Consider the following 16,285-nt stretch of genomic DNA (forward strand, 5'->3'; position numbering starts at 1 on the left):
GTGTGTATTCATTGTCACAATCAACAAATCATTAAGCAAGTTAGTAAAGGAAGAAGAAGACGACGAATCATTGCAATCAGACTGTGTCTGGCCTTGTCACACCAGCAGGGACCCAGCTGGTGGACTAGAGAAACATGTGTCAGTAAAGTGAACATTGGTCCTGAGGCAGAGGATTCTGGGTATTAGCCCTGCGACACAAAGCACACTTACCATGCCCTTGCTGCGATTTCCAGGGGAGGGGAGGTCTGCGATTATAGCCGTGCAGAGACTGACATTTCCTTTGCTAAATCCTCCAATAATACGGGAGATCAGGAACACTCCGAAACTTCTTGAGATTGCCCATAAAGCATAGGATGCAATTAACCCAACCTAACAGAGCAGAATATGTTATAGAGATACATAGGTCACTGCGTCTTCTTCACAATAAGCACAACAGACAAACAAGACAACATCACACATATAACTAGAAGGAGTTCTAGATTTCTTTAACATACAGGTTATACAGTATGTTGACTTTAGATATCCATTGTTTCCTAAAGACAAATCACACATACTGTATTGTAGTATAGTATAGTATTTATACATATATTACGTAAAAATGTATCCAGGGGAAAAGGGTTACTTCCAGCCAATTCCATTTTCGGTTTATATTTTATTACCTAGCTTGTATGTATGGGCCCTCATGCAACTTTCACTAATTACATTGCTTTATCTTACCGCTTTCCATCTGTGGTTTTGCAACTTTGGTGCAGATGCAAAAATGCATCCGTATTCATATAAGGATATTCTAGGGGACGCAATATCTTAACTATCAGTCTGGTGCATACATACAGCCAAAGTAATATGCATCTGTTATAACTGTTAACTGTAAAACCTTCACCAAGCCTGTGAATCCTGTATAAAAGTTAAAGACGCTAGACTAAAATCCTCCTGTAAGCAGTGACTTTCCCTAAACGTACACGTAAGCATCCGGACAGGCATATGTGGAATTATTTATTTACAGTTTCTTATATAGCGCAGCATATTTCGTTGCGCTTTACAATTGGAAACAACAGTGATTTAACAAACTGGGTAGAAACAAACCGACGTGGAGGTAGGAGGGCCCTGCTCGCAAGCTTACAATCTATAGGGATATTAGGAGGGATACATAAGGATAGAAATCCATAGCATGGCAGTCCCACCAGATTACAAGACAGTCCTGATGGTATGCAATAGATATGAATGCTACTGGAGGTTATGTAGGTTCCTGAATATGATAAGCTTGCCTTAAGAGGTGAGTTTTCAGGGAATGCTTGAAAGTATGGAGGCAAGAGGAGAGTCCTAATGTGCATGGAATACTCGTGAGACTCAAAATACAAAGCAAAAATGTTTGTAGTCGCATTACAGATCGTTTCACATATGTACATACCGCTAGCTGACCAGTTATTAACAATGGTAATAGTATTTACTAATGCCTGAAGTTATTGGGAGGCGGAAAGTGAGACGCCAAGTAAATTTCCATTGAAAAGTAAAAAATACAAATCACCGACCATTATGGTAACAGAGAAAAAAATCTTCCAAATATATAAAAATTCTGAACAAAGTAAAAGTATCCAATCTCAATCTTGTTTTCCTCTGACCCTGAAAATGTAGATGTCTGGTATCACGTAACGCTCCTGCAAGGCTGACTACACTCATAGCCGGATAGTGTGCAGACCAGATATTACTGCGGGGAGAATCTTACAGGCCTGTGTGGAATCCTATATATCCAGCTGCCTCTCTGCTAACAGCGGGGAGGGTGACAGAAGAATTCTCTCAGGTGTGTGTACGCATTGTTGCTACACAACGTCATCCATTACATAGGATGCTAGCCATTTGCATGCAAAATGTATGTTTTAGTTGCCTTTCTTTCTTGGAAAGATAGAGGGGGGGACAGGATGAAAAGGCATTCTAGAAGTTTATAAATAACAGCATTGGATTTACAAGAGAATAGAATGACCACAGTAAGGGAGATATAGGCTGTAATGGGGTGTACATACAAGGTTCAATTTGGACATGTTTTTAATTCAATTTCGATTCTAGAATCGAAATCAGATCAAAATCGAACAGTGTTAACCCTTCATTGCCTACTGTTGCAAATTTTCAACATATACAGGTGGAGCAGCTCTCATATAAGCTGCTCCTGGCCATTCTTTTGCCAATTGCCGCCGTCCTCCGACAGAAGGGGACTTGCATGCCCTGTTCTATCGGAGGCTGTAGCAGCCCTCGGACTAGTTCTGCCCCTCCGCCTGCTCTGCCCCAGCTGCCCCTCACTCCATGCCCATCTGCCTGAAGCGGAACAGGCAGGGAAGCCGTTCCCCGCCACCTTGCCGATGGGGATGCGCGAGTGAGTGAGAGACTCGCGTGTCCCCATCAGGTGGAGCTGCCGCCCGCCAGCCTGCGCCAGCACATGAGATCTGGCGATGGGGCAGGCCGGCTGACGGCTGCTCCATCTGAACATAAGGTATATAGGTATACCATTACCTGGTGTATCAAATTTGCTACAGAGCGTTTTTTCAAAATAAATCTTTTCTTTTTTTGCCTGTGATTTTTTTCATTATTTTTCCTTGTCAGTACAATACACAAGAAGCATGAAAATATAAAAAAAATGTTTAAAAATCATGCGACGAAGGGTTTACTGCCTTCGATGCAGATTTGATCCCGATGCGCAGCACCGCAGCCCCGGGATCGAAAGTAGAAATGGACTTGCCTGGCAGTGTAATGATGAAGGTAGTGTAACGCTGCTCTATGCAGCATCCTCCTCACCCTCCCCCCGCGTGCCGTGCTTCCGCCGCCCTCCCTCCCTCCTGTTTGATTCTGGCGGCAGTTGATAAAGACAGAGGTTATGTTTTTTTGTGTTTAATAAATAAACCTATATGGATTTACAGATCATCTATAGATTACATCCAGAAAACATGGCGCGCTAACGCTGTATGAAAGTTACCAAAGTTCTGTTATGTATATTTATCAACCCACAAAAAAATGTGAATTATTGTATCCTAAGAACATACCGAAGTCATCATCATGACTCGCCGCCGCCCCAAATAATCCGAGGCCGCTCCGGTGAGCGGGGAGCAGACAAACTGCAGGACGGAGAATATGGATCCGATAAGACCTGAAAAAATATTCGTTATTACATTACAGACACGCGATTCATTATTACATTACAGATGATTGTTATTGGTGCACAAAAGTTGCTGTTTTTAGATTATCATCATTATTTCAATACAGAGATATTTGAATATCTTGAAATCCGATATATCAGCATCGTAGATCTACAGTAAGTTTGCAACCTTTGTCTATTGTCTGCCCCTACCTTTTTTTTTTTTTTACCAATTTCTTTGCAAACAATATGCCAAAAAATGCAGCGGTAGTGACGTGGCCAGCTCATGACATCAGTGGGAGAAAAAAATGAAAAATATGGACACCGGTGTGTCAATAATAATAATAATAACTCAACATTTACATTTACCGATGTTGGAGCAGTTTTCCCATTTTTAATATATTACTGTTGTGACATTCTTCTGTTATTATAGAACATCATATCCCCAACACTTTGCTGGCAAAATTTCTTTAAATAAAAATTCAGTGTATTGGGAATAATTGTTCCGGGCCCAGATCACTTGCGATAACACTTTTGTTTGCGTGCTTGACTACCCTAAAACCCATTGGTACTTACAGTAGATATCCTGTTTGGCACAGTTACTTTGGAAACTTATCAAGTCTTTTATGTGGGCTCTGAGGTCTAGCAGCTGCTCCGGAGTAAATGCCGTTATATAATACTACTTAAACGCCCGTCAAAATGACGGCCTCTGCGATGTACTGTCACTTTAGCCCATAAACTGTCCAACCTCTGTCCCTATCTGCTCCTACCTCCAATATCGGTCTTCACAGCTCCCTCTCTCAATATCCAGCAAGTTTGAACCAAATCATGTGTCCCCGCAAAAATTGCTTCTACTTTCTTTTAGGACATCTTTTAGCACACAAAGAGTGGCCTCTAGTGGTCACTGGCGGTACTTTGCCTCATAGTGGTGACCGAATTGGCATAGACCCTAATAAATATCACGATTGTTTAAGTCTTGGAGTGACGCTCTATTCCTGTTATATACATTGGTGACCCATGGCAAGGGGACCCAAGAGAAGGCACCCAGGCAAGTTTACTTCACCCCTCAGAGAGGCAATTGAGTGCTGGTCCTTCCAGCTTTAAATTATATATATACTCCCTCTTTTTGAATAAAGTACCCTGTTACCCAGGCGAAGCTCTCACTCCACTATCTGTAGTCCCGTGTATCCAGGCTGCACTCAATATATACATTGTGCACAAAACGGATTCTACTTCCCATTACAGACATATTTGCACAACTCTATATCGCACCACTCACCTCCAAAGAGAACGCTGTTATATTTACTATCATGAGGGACTCCAATAGTTTCGGCAAACCAGTCCACGGACTGCTGTAATGTCTGATATAGGCTGTCCTGTGTAGGAAAAACAAAAAAACAAATACACTTCCTTATAAAACTCAAACATTGGCATCAATGAACAATAAAAATTATCAATAACATAGTATAAAGACAAAGCAGGTTATTGTTTTTTTTTTTGTTTTTTTAATGACGTATTCATCCCTGAAGCTGACTACAAATGGTAAGATTTTTAAACAATACAGTATGGCAGTTTTTGACCATTTGGAATAACCAATCGTTTAAAGAGTTTCTGTGTGTGGGTATGATTATTTGGCCAGGAGTGCAGCCTGGCACAAATAGAAGCAATCTTGGCACATTCACACCTGTAACCCCTTTGAGAGTAGGATGATGAGTGTCACAACTATATGTTTATAATTTGAGGTGGATAGTTGTCACTTTGGGGGTTATTCTAGTTCACTCTTTCTGACAAAATCCTTCTTAGATGGACAAAACCATGTGCACTGCAGGGGGGGCAGATGTAAAATGTGCAGAGAGAATTCGCTTTGGGTGAGTTATTTTGTTTCTGTGCAGGGTAAATTCTGACTGCTTTATTTTTACACTGCAATATAGATCTCACTTTGAAGGAAAACCCCACCCAAATCTAATTCTCTCTGCACAAGTAACATCTGCCCCACCTGCAGTGCACATGGATTTGTCCATCTAAGAAGGATTTTGTCAGAAAGAGTGAACCAAAATAACCCCCTTAGTCCTAAATGCCATGTAGTCACCTGGGTACCCTGTAATAAGTTAAATGATGTAGCAGGGGAGACTGCATGATCACAGGACTCGATACAACAAACTTCAGCAATGACCACCAAGCAGCTTGTCAACATAACGGTTTATTCAACTGAAATGTGGTGATGAAAGTTTAATAAACTGAATTGACGGCTGATGTTACATCAAGTCTTGTGACTGCTGCAGTCTCCTGTGCCAGTATATGTATAGTTAATGCAAAAGAAGTCTGATACTCCAAACATGTCATTTGCATAAACATGCTGGTTTATTAGCAATATTCAGCAACGTTTCAGACCCTCAGGTCCATTCTCAAACCAAAGGTCAGGAATGTTGCTGAATAATGAAAATAAACATTGTTTATGCATATAAGATATTTGGAGTGCTGTTCTCTTTCTCAGGAATAAACCATTAATATTTGACTCATCCAACTTTTTTACCCATCCTGAAATTGAATTGCCCATTTACACCTCCATCCTACACCACCCCATCCTCTGTCCCACCTCCATTCTCCAAGGCTCATTTTATGCACCTGAGGAGTGAGCCTTGGTGGTGTAATGTGAATAAGGAACAGTACTATGTGGTGTAATGTGAAAAAGGAGCAATATGCGGTGGAGTAATGTGAATAACAAATACGGTGCACTGAATAACAAACATGATGGGATGATGGGACAGAGGCAAAACTAGCGGCGGGGCTGGGGGGCACCAGGAAAAATCTTGCCTAGGGCATCGAATTGGCTAGGGTCGGCTCTGGTGACATCACTAGTTCTAGCATACAAAATGGCTCCCTCCACTGTGTGACAGGAAGGCTTCCATATGCATTGTGCCAGTACTTACATTAGACTTGCTGTAGTGATCCAATATGGAAGGCAATAGTGGTAAGATAAGGGTGAAACCCAGGAGGTCGATGAGTAGGACTAAGAAGACGACAGCGATGACTCGGTGAGACCCTTGTTCAGCCCCCGGCTGGGTGTTGGCCATTCTGCCACTCATCCTCTTGGCACCTTCTGGGCATAGGCAGCTGCACTCTGCAGGGACAACCAAACCACACTCCTGAGAACTAGAGTTCCTTGAGGCTTCCCCTCCTACACAGCTCCGTACTAGGAGGCACAATGGTGCTGACTCATTTGATGCGCACGTGGCCGGTTATACTAACATTCCCCATGCTTGAGCAATGCAGAAGCTCTTAACCAAGCAAGAAGCACTTCATGGATGATTTTGTAATGCCCAGAGGTTGCCACAGTACCCAAAACAGGAACCAATGGGTGATGTAAAAGGTTATCAGCAGGAAGCTGCATCCATTACACGAATATAAACCAGGCAGGAATTATACAGTTTCATTTCACAACTGACTTTTCCATAGAACGTTCTCAATAGAGGAAACTTCAGCAGTTACTGTAGATGGATTTTTTAGCTTTAGGCACTAGTTGGGGGAAATGTGTCACAGGGTTGAAACTATGAAGGTCGACCACTAAAGATAGATAGGGCTTATGTCGACACATGAAATAGGTCGACGGGCTTAAGGTCGACACACGCATTAGGTTGACATGAGTTTTTCACATCTTTTTCCCCAAAATGTTGACGTAAGTCAATATGGACACGTATAAGTGTACCGCGTCCCCTCGCTGCGCTCAGCACACTGTTATATTCTCCCTCCACGCCCTAGTGGACAGTAGGATATGAAATACCTTCTTTTTCGAAAAAGAATGTGAAAAACTCATGTCAACTTTTTGACTCTCTGGCTTCCCACTGTCGATCTAATGCTTGTGTCAACCTTCCGACCTTAGGCCTGTTTATCTATTTTATATATTGACCTAAGCCCGGTCAACCTTTAGTAGTCGACCTAATGTATGTCAGACTTCACAGTGTCGACCTAGCGACCGTGTCCCACATAGGGTTAGGCTGTGGATGGGGGGGGGGGGGGGTTAGGGTTAGTGGAAAGGGTTAGTGTGAGGCTGCAGGGAGAGGTCTTATGGTTAAGGTACATACAGAGTTTGGGCCAGATTCTCTAAGCTTCAAAAGTGATAAAATGTGGAGTGATAAACAGCCAGCCAATCAGCTCCTACCTGCCATGTCACAGGCTGTGTTTGAAAAATGTCAGGCAGGAGCTGATTGGCTGGCTGTTCATCACTGTCTATTTTATCACTTTTGAAGCTTAGAGAATCTGGCCCATTGTCAGAATAATCCGTATTGGGATGCCGGGGTCGGCCTTTGGACCACTGGCATCCACAGCACCGGGATAGTGTTCATTCTAGCACTCGCCATCTTTGAAAACCCTGAAATGCCTGTCTGCAATCAACTGTAGCCCAGTTTAAAGGCACATAGGGGGTGATTCTGGTTGACTCAGTTAGCTGCAAAGCTTACTGTGTTAACCAGAATCGGTCGACATGGGGTTTTCACAGTTCTTTTTACCCAGATGTCGACACAGTCAACATGGACACTGAAACGTAGCACCGCTTCCGCACTTTTATCCTCTCTCCACACCCTAATGGGTGGTAGGGCATGAAATACCACCTGTCGGCTCAAAAAAACGGTGAAAAACACCATGTCGAGCTTTTGACTGTCGACATTGCCCATGTCAACCCAATGCTTGTGTCGACCTAATGGCCTGTTGACCTAGACCCATGTCGACCTTTCAGAATGTCGACCCAATGCTTGTCGACCTACTGACCATATATTGTCCTTCTAATGCCGCACTGGCGAATAACTGCCACTGCCACCGCCCCCCCGCCCCCCCCCCCCCCCCAGCAACTTATGCGAGGGGATGTATCGCGAAGACACATCTCCTCGCATGTTCCGCAGCAGGAGAATCATTCGATGGTCACCGATTATCGAATGACTTCTCCAGGGCTCACAAATATAAAAGTCAGTGGAGATTAACTTATATTTGTGGGCTTCCAGCCAAAGACAGGGCGTTCCCGCCGCAGCTGCCGACACGTACCAGCGGCCCATTGTGACATCACAAGCGGCCCATTGTGACATCACAGGCGGGCCATTGTGACATCACAGGCGGGCCATTGTGACATCACAGGCCATTGTGACATCACAAGCGGGCCATTGTGACATCACAAGCGGGCCATTGTGACATCACAAGCGGGCCATTGTGACATCACAAGCGGGCCATTGTGACATCACAGGCCATTGTGACTTCATCAGCGGGCCATTGTGACATCACAATGGCCCGCTGGAACGAGCGATACACCAACAGAGCAGGTTGGGGTGTGGGCGCGTGCACAGAAGTCCTGCATAACTAAGCACAGACATCAGCACGTCTAAGCATAGCACAGACATCAGTCCCCCATGCAAACGCGCAGGGGACTGAATGCATCAAAATCAGGACCATAATCTGAAAGCGTAACATAACACCTCTGAGGAGGAAGCTGGTCAAAGGCTTCATCCTTTAGTTCCTTTCCCCACATCTGCCAGGGTGTATGTTTACAACAATTGAGGAAGCTGTAATCCCATTCCTAATCTCTGTTGCTAAATATTAGTAAACTAAAAATAACAGGACAGTTGCAGCTTGGCGCAACAATTTCAAACAGATGTAAAAAGATGTGCACCTTTTGAATCAACAAAGGTTTATTTGGGAGAAAAAAAAATCACAATTTTTCACAAATATATATAAAAACATATACAGACATCAAATTCTATGGACCTCTGATGGAAACGCTGATTTTCATATATTCTGGGAAAAAACAAACAGTCATCTCACCATAGTTCTGTGCTGTGGTGGGCTATACTTCATCTGAAGTTTCTGCGGCACCACCGCAGGAGGCTTGATTCTGGATGAGTCCCCAAATATAAAGTGCAAGAGTGCCAGAAAGTGCGTTCCAAATAAAGTGTCCAAGTGTCCAGGTAAATAAGAGTGTGTCCATATAGGTTATCAGCAACGCGTTTCGGAGACACACAGGTCTCCTTTTTCAAGCTGGGAATATTCCCAGCTTGAAAAAGGAGACCTGTGTGTCTCCGAAACAAGTTGCTGATAACCTATATGGACACACTCTTATTTAGGGTAAATCCTGGCTGCTTTATGCTGCCCATGCACTTGTGCGATCGAACCCGATCACATCTTGTGTTGCTAAAGTGCCCCCTTTGCAGCACCCGATGTTGCATGCCATCTTGAGATGGCACATCGGGTTCTGGAAGAGGGCGGGCAGAGGGTGGCATTATGTACCGCAAGAAGTGCTAGCGCTAACGGGCGGCAGGGGTCAGTCAGTGGTGGCGGCAGAAGTGTTTAAAACGGTGGGGCGTGGCCTGGATGTGCATGGAGTAGCAGCGTTCTGCTAGTGCTCTCCGTTTTACCCATCCTGCAAATATCCTGAGGCACATATTTATTGCCACTAATTACACCCAAGACATTCAGAGGTGACCCAGAGTCTGAGCGCCAGCGGCCGAGAGGTTAATTTGCCTGAGTAGTGGGCAAAACTTGTACTTTCAGCTCCTGCTCGTGTGTGCTGGAGGAAGCGGGCGCCATATTGGAGGAGAGAGAGGAGAGCTGCAGGGGCGACGAAGACGAGCGCTCCCCGAACGGAGACGCCAGCGGATCCCCTGATGCCCGGGCTACTACCTGGCGCCTCTGCATAGAGGTGTCCCTCGCTGTTCTACCGCCGACTCACGTTCCCCGCCCGCTGAGTGCCGGAGATAACGGGCGCCATCTTGGGAGAGGAGAGTGAAGGGCTGCTGCTGCGGTGGACGTGTGGGAGATTGCCGCTGTGAACGCTAGCAACTCCCCGGGCGCCTGACCTGCTGCTGTTTGCCTGAGAAGAGCGGGCTTCCACACTAGACTGCCACAGGCGCTGGGACACCGCCCGCTGAACACCGGAGGGCCCGGGCGCCATTTTAGAGCCACGAGGGAGGGCTGCGGCTGTGAGACATACGTGAGAGCTCCCTGCTAAACGGAGCCACCTGCCATCCAATCTAGTGACATCTCTGGACATTGTCAGGTTAGTGAGCAGGGACCCCTGTGGTGCTGAGAGACCCCCTGTCCGGGTGTAGGACGCAGCCTGACGCCGCACTTCCTGGGGTAAGGGTCTGTCTACACTGGGACCTTAACCTGCAGTGCTATAAGCCCTGCATGAGACCCCCCCTATCTCCTGAGCCAAGTAAAGGAGCTGCACCTTCTGTCTATCTGTCCCCTATACCTGGACACTCGCATACAAGAGCCCCCCGGGCGTAGGGCTGCTGGCCCCCTTACGCACATCTTTCCAGTCTCTACTGCATAAATACGTCCAAAAGACCCTCCTAGGTGGTTCTACCTCAGTTGTTTCCCTGGTGAGTGAGTGAGACTGCGCTTTGAGATATACGTTCGGGCTGTATCAGGACCTCGGACCAGAACCTGCTGTGAGACCCCCACACAGCCTCTCCCCTTATACTTTCTGTGTACACCCTGCTCCTGCCATCAGCATGGGTAAATCACATCAAGCCTCGGCTGCCTCTAAAATGGACAAATACATTAAGGTCCCTGCTGCAAGGGACAAATCACCAGAACGAGGTGCAGCTGTTTCACCATCTACCTCCCAAACATCTGTTCCTGCTGAACCTCCAGTTACAGACCCCATTCAGAAAGTTCTGGAGGCAGTCGCTTCCAGCGAAGCCAGATTGGCTGAAAAGATTGGGCAGGTGCAATCAGACTTAACCATTATACACCATGACTTGCAGAGAGTCAGGGAGAGGGTGGGCGAGGTTGAAACTAGGACCTCTACCCTGGAGGACACTGTCACTCCTCTAAGCAACACAGTCAAAACCCTGACTGCCCAGATGACCTCAGTACAAAACAAATTGCTCGACATGGAGGGCCGTCTGCGGAGGTGCAATATCCGTCTAGTGGGCCTTCCAGAGCGTGAAGAGGGCCAAAACCCAGAACAGTTCCTCGAGAATCTTTTGCGCAAGTCGTTTGGATCAGACTCCCTTTCTCAATTCTTCGCAGTTGAAAGGGCTCACAGGGTCCCCTTCAAGACACCTCCCCCGGGAGCACCACCACGTACCCTAATTGCAAAACTCCTGAATTACAGAGACCGGGACGCAATACTAAGATTGAACCGTACCAAGGGTCCAATAACCTGGAATGGTATCAAGCTATCCCTGTTCCCTGATTTTGCTGTGGAAGTCCAGAAGGACAGAGCGCAGTTCATTCCAGTTAAAAGACGCCTGCGAGAGCTGGAGATACCCTACGCGATGCTCTTCCCGGCCAGACTCAAAATTATTGTGGATGGACAGTCCAAATTCTTCGCCACACCAAGAGAGGCCGCCTGCTGGCTTGATACTCACAGGCCTGCAAGAAGGCCCATGAACCAGGAGCCGTGATGTAACGTATGATGGTGTATAGACTTTGATGTTAATACATGTTATTTGGTATAAGTTGTGTGGGATCACCCGTTAGGAATCCCTTGAACTCCTCTTCAGTATTCCGGTATATATATGTATTGGTCTTTTGCCATATTTGCTCTCAGGTGCTGCACTGACGATGGCACTGGACTGACGAGGGATACTTCCGTATGGGTCTCCCTGCTTGGGTGGGAGGAAATGGTGCCCCCCTTGCTGGGCCCTACTGGATAGCTGATTGCATATACCTGACAGGATGAGGTGGTGGGAAACACAAATAATTAAGATGCTATATGTTTGCATTATCATGGTTAAAGTTACTAGCGAATGTCAAGAAATGTTATTTAAGTTCTCTAACTGGGTAGTTACGTATGTTATTCCTGTGAATGGGTACTACATTTACCAAGTGCCTTTAAATAACATAGACGGAGAGGCATCATGCACAAGCGCCATTTCTTTAGGACCCTTTTGCCTCGCCGATTGCCTTAAAACATAACTCCTTTTTGTTGTTCTAGGTAGCTTATGTTGTAAGCTACAGATTAGTTGGTATGGGATGGTTTATCGTTTTTTTTGGGATTGAGGTATACTTAGTTTTAAAGGTATACAGGGTGGGGGGTGGTGGGGTTGGGCACGGGGAATTAAGCTTGTGTTTATATTGTTGGCAGCGTCCGGTCAAATATATGGTATATAAGAGGTACAAGGGGAAATGTGGAGATGATGCAGTTGGTAACCTAGAGTGCATGTCCAAGATGTGTAAACTCATATTTCTAGATTATTGTCAATGCTACACCTTTTAAACTGACTTCCAATTTAGTTAGAATGGTCTCCTGGAACGTCCGGGGACTAAATGATAAAATTAAAAGAGCTTTGGTTCTACGGCAGATAAAACAATATAAAGCGGACGTTGTGTGTCTGCAGGAAACGCACTTGACGGGCCCCAAGACTTTATCCCTTAAAAAACCGTGGGTGGGGTGGACGGGTCACTCTACTTTCACGACTACTTCGAGGGGTGTATCTCTTCTAGTCCGTAAATCACTACCGTTTCACCCTGAGAAAGTACGCATAGACCCTAAGGGCAGATCGGTGTTCGTCTATTGCAAATTGTACTCCCTCCCCTTGATAATTATTGGTGTGTATATCCCTCCCCCTTACTCGCATGAGGTTCTTAAAGAGGCGGCAGACTTTATGGCAGGCTACCCTGATACCCCAGTGGTAGTGATGGGTGATTTTAATAATGTATTAGACTCACAACTGGATAGGTATACGGTTAGAGGTGACCCCCAGAGGCGCACTAACGGCCAATTTAAAGCATTATTGGAGGGCTTGGGCCTCTGTGACGCGTGGAGGCATAGAAATCCCAACGTCAGGCAATACTCCTGCTACTCTGCATCCCATTCAGTGCTCTCTAGAATCGACCTGGCCCTGGTAACATCTGATATTCTCCCGCGACTACAATCTATTGGATATGATACTAGAGGGATATCGGACCACTCCCCCCTGACACTGTGCATAGACGCTGGTGGGCTAAGAGGTAAGATGCACTGGAAACTGAATCCCTTTTGGTTAGACAGACTGGGAAGTGGCACAGAACTCGAGCGGGCCTGGCAGGAGTTCTTTGAAAATAATAGGGAATCGGCAAGTGCACCAATGATCTGGGATGCTTTTAAGGCATTCCTTAGAGGCACCCTGATTAAAGCTGTTGCCACTCTCAAAAATTCCTATAAACAGAGAGAGCTGCAACTGGAGGCCACGTGCAGATCCCTAGAGCTTAGTTATATGACTGATGGACTGACTACCTCAAGAGATAGATGGTTACTAGCCCAGAAAGATTGGACGGCGCATCTGACAGAGAAGGCTAAGTTTAAAATAATGTTTACTAATCACTTGCAATATGCGTCAGGGGATAGGCCGGGCAGTTTTCTTGCACGATTGGCAAGGGGGGAAAGCAACACCTCCGCTATTCCCTTGATAGTGGATGAGACAGGAGATCAACATACGACCACTCCCGACATTGCACATCAGTTTGAGGTATTTTATGGCGGCCTTTACTCCTCTAGTTTGACCTGTTCCGCAGCGGAGATTGAGGATTATCTGGACAGTACTTCTCTGCCTACACTGTCGCAGGAGGCGAGAGACCTTCTGGACGCACCACTTCATCTGGATGAGATTGAGGCAGCCATAAAATCTTTTCCCAATAGAAAGGCACCTGGCCTAGATGGGCTACCATTAGAATTATACAAAAAACACATTGACTTTTTTGCCCCCAAGCTGCTGTCCACTTTTAATGACATCTTTCACAGCAACTCACTCCCGGCCTCCATGACAGAGGCGCTAATTATAGTTATAGCAAAACCCGATAAAGATCCGAAGAAGGTCGAGTCTTACAGGCCCATATCTTTGCTGCCGACAGATGTCAAAATCCTAGCCAAAGTACTAGCAATGAGGCTAAACTCAGTAATACACCAAATTATCCACAGCGACCAGACAGGTTTTATGCCTGGCAAGTCCACAACAATAAATATCCGTAGGCTATATACCCTTCTCCAGGTGCCTCGCAGGGACCCCTCCAAATCTATTATAGTTTCGCTCGACGCTGCCAAGGCGTTTGATTCTGTGGAATGGGCGTTCCTGTGGGGCACCATGGCGAAATTTGGAATTGGCCAAGATTTTATCAAATGGGTCAAACTGCTATATTCTGCACCGCGGGCTCGGGTCTCAGTCAATGGTTTCACCTCTGACTCATTCCCCCTCTTCCGGGGCACTAGGCAGGGCTGTCCACTATCCCCAGCACTGTTTGCCCTGACAATTGAACCACTGGCATGCCGGATCAGATCATGTACGGATGTGAGAGGGTTTACGGTTGGGGGAGTGGCTGAGAAAATAGCGCTTTATGCAGATGATATCCTGCTCTTTATCTCGAGATATGAAGAATCCATGCCCGCCTTGCTAGACTTGGTCAACACATTTGGTACCTACTCAGGTCTCAAAATTAATTGGGACAAATCTTGCATCCTCCCACATAGAGGACCCCCACCCAATAATCCCAGCATAACTATGCCGCTAAAGTGGGTAGACAAATTCAAGTACCTTGGTATCTGGATTTCTAACACACCTGCCCTGTATATTCCCTTAAATCTTAGCCCACAAATTGACTACCTCAAGTCACGAATATCTGTCTGGGGGAAGCTCCCATTATCTGTATCTGGTAGAATAAGTCTTGTCAAAATGATTGCGCAACCCAAACTGTTATACATCCTACAGCATTCCCCTGTTTACATCCCGCACTCCACCTTTAAAGTAATTGATAGCGTACTCTCCTCGATCATCTGGGTGAACAAAAGGGTGAGAATTAGCCTGAACTACTTAACGCGTGCACGCGATAGGGGAGGTATGGCAGTGCCCCATTTTAGGCTGTACTACCTAGCTGCTCAGTTAGCACATCTCTGTGAATGGGTGGGTGACAGTTCTCAAGAGACCCTCCCTACCAGGATGTTTGAGACAATTTTCCCTGAGATGTCACCACTACAGATCCTGCTGTCAGGAAGTAGGGTGATAAGTAGCATACCCATTGTTAAGCAGGCACAACTGATCTGGGAAAGGACAACTCAGGTCTTGGGCGCGGAGGGGTGGGATCCAGATACCCCTTTGTTTGGAACAAGGGGGCTCCAGGAGCTTGTAGAGGGTGATCTGGCTGCGGCATGGAGAAGACGTGGAGTATCCACTTTAGGTCAATTATTCTCTGATGGGAAAATTAAATCTTTCCAGCAATTACAGGTGGACTACAATGTCCCAGATACGCAATTATTTCGCTATATTCAATTAAAACACGCATGCAGCTTGCAACTCCAACGTGGAGCTATTCGTGTTCAGGCCTCTTCGGTTAAAAAAATGCTACTGGAGGTGAGAGGTAGACACCAGGTATCTAAATCATATAGTGCCCTCATCACAGCGTACCATGTAGAAGACCTTACTCACCTTAGAACTAGCTGGGAGCGGGACGTTGGGCCGCTCTCCCAGGAAATATGGGAATTAGCCATGTCCGGCGCCAGGCGCTCCACCACCTCGGCGCGATTCCAACAGATACAGCTTTATATATTTTATAGGGTCTACTTGACACCCGTCAGAATTCAGAGTATGGGGGGCAGGAGTGACTCAAAATGTCCCAAATGCTCCACGCTGAACGCTGACTTTATTCACCTTTTATGGGCATGTCCAGAGGTGGAGAAATTTTGGAGGAAAACCTCTCGGGCAATAATATCCACGGGTATTCCTGCAGATATACTGACTCCAACAACCTGTCTGCTAGCTGCCATTGAAGATGAAATCCTAGATCCCAATACTCGTAAATATATTGTCAACCTATGTACACTAGCCAAGGTGTGCATAGCACGTACATGGCTTGCCCCTACAGGCCCATCCTTCCCATCCTGGGTGTCACTAGTTAATGAAACCGTAGAGCATGAGAGATATGTATATTTGGCTAGGGGCGTGGAAAAGAAGCACAAAAAGGTCTGGGACAGATGGACCTCTTCTATATATGCCAACTAAGATTCCTATAGTCACACTGTATCTGCCAAGTGAAGCGGTTGAAGGGAACGCATGCATTGTGCATTACCTTTATAATCTGTATGCAACTGTAAATGTTTAACTCTGCAGGGACCAATACATGTCTCTTTGACCTGTGCCGTTTGTGTATCCTTACTTAATGAAACTGAACTTATACCGATTGTACGCTGCAAAATATGATAAT

The 16,285-nt window shown here is 45.9% G+C and overlaps 1 protein-coding gene across 2 annotated transcripts in view; it reads right to left on the reverse strand.

Annotated features, from left to right (window-relative positions):
• SLC75A1 (solute carrier family 75 member 1) overlaps positions 1-16,285 on the reverse strand; it is a 53,968-nt gene that overhangs the window by 28,838 nt on the left and 8,845 nt on the right. For both annotated transcript variants that reach the window (XM_083151689.1, XM_083151697.1), the window contains exons 2-5: positions 6,052-6,242; positions 4,401-4,497; positions 3,030-3,133; positions 211-369 (exon numbers count right to left, since the gene is read on the reverse strand). In XM_083151689.1, coding sequence (XP_083007815.1) covers positions 211-369; positions 3,030-3,133; positions 4,401-4,497; positions 6,052-6,207 — 516 coding nt within the window. In that variant the 5' untranslated portion in view covers positions 6,208-6,242. The remainder of the gene's footprint in view (positions 1-210; positions 370-3,029; positions 3,134-4,400; positions 4,498-6,051; positions 6,243-16,285) is intronic.

Source organism: Crinia signifera, chromosome 1, assembly GCF_055691185.1.
Source record: "Crinia signifera chromosome 1, ASM5569118v1, whole genome shotgun sequence".
NCBI classification, from domain to species: domain Eukaryota; kingdom Metazoa; phylum Chordata; class Amphibia; order Anura; family Myobatrachidae; genus Crinia; species Crinia signifera.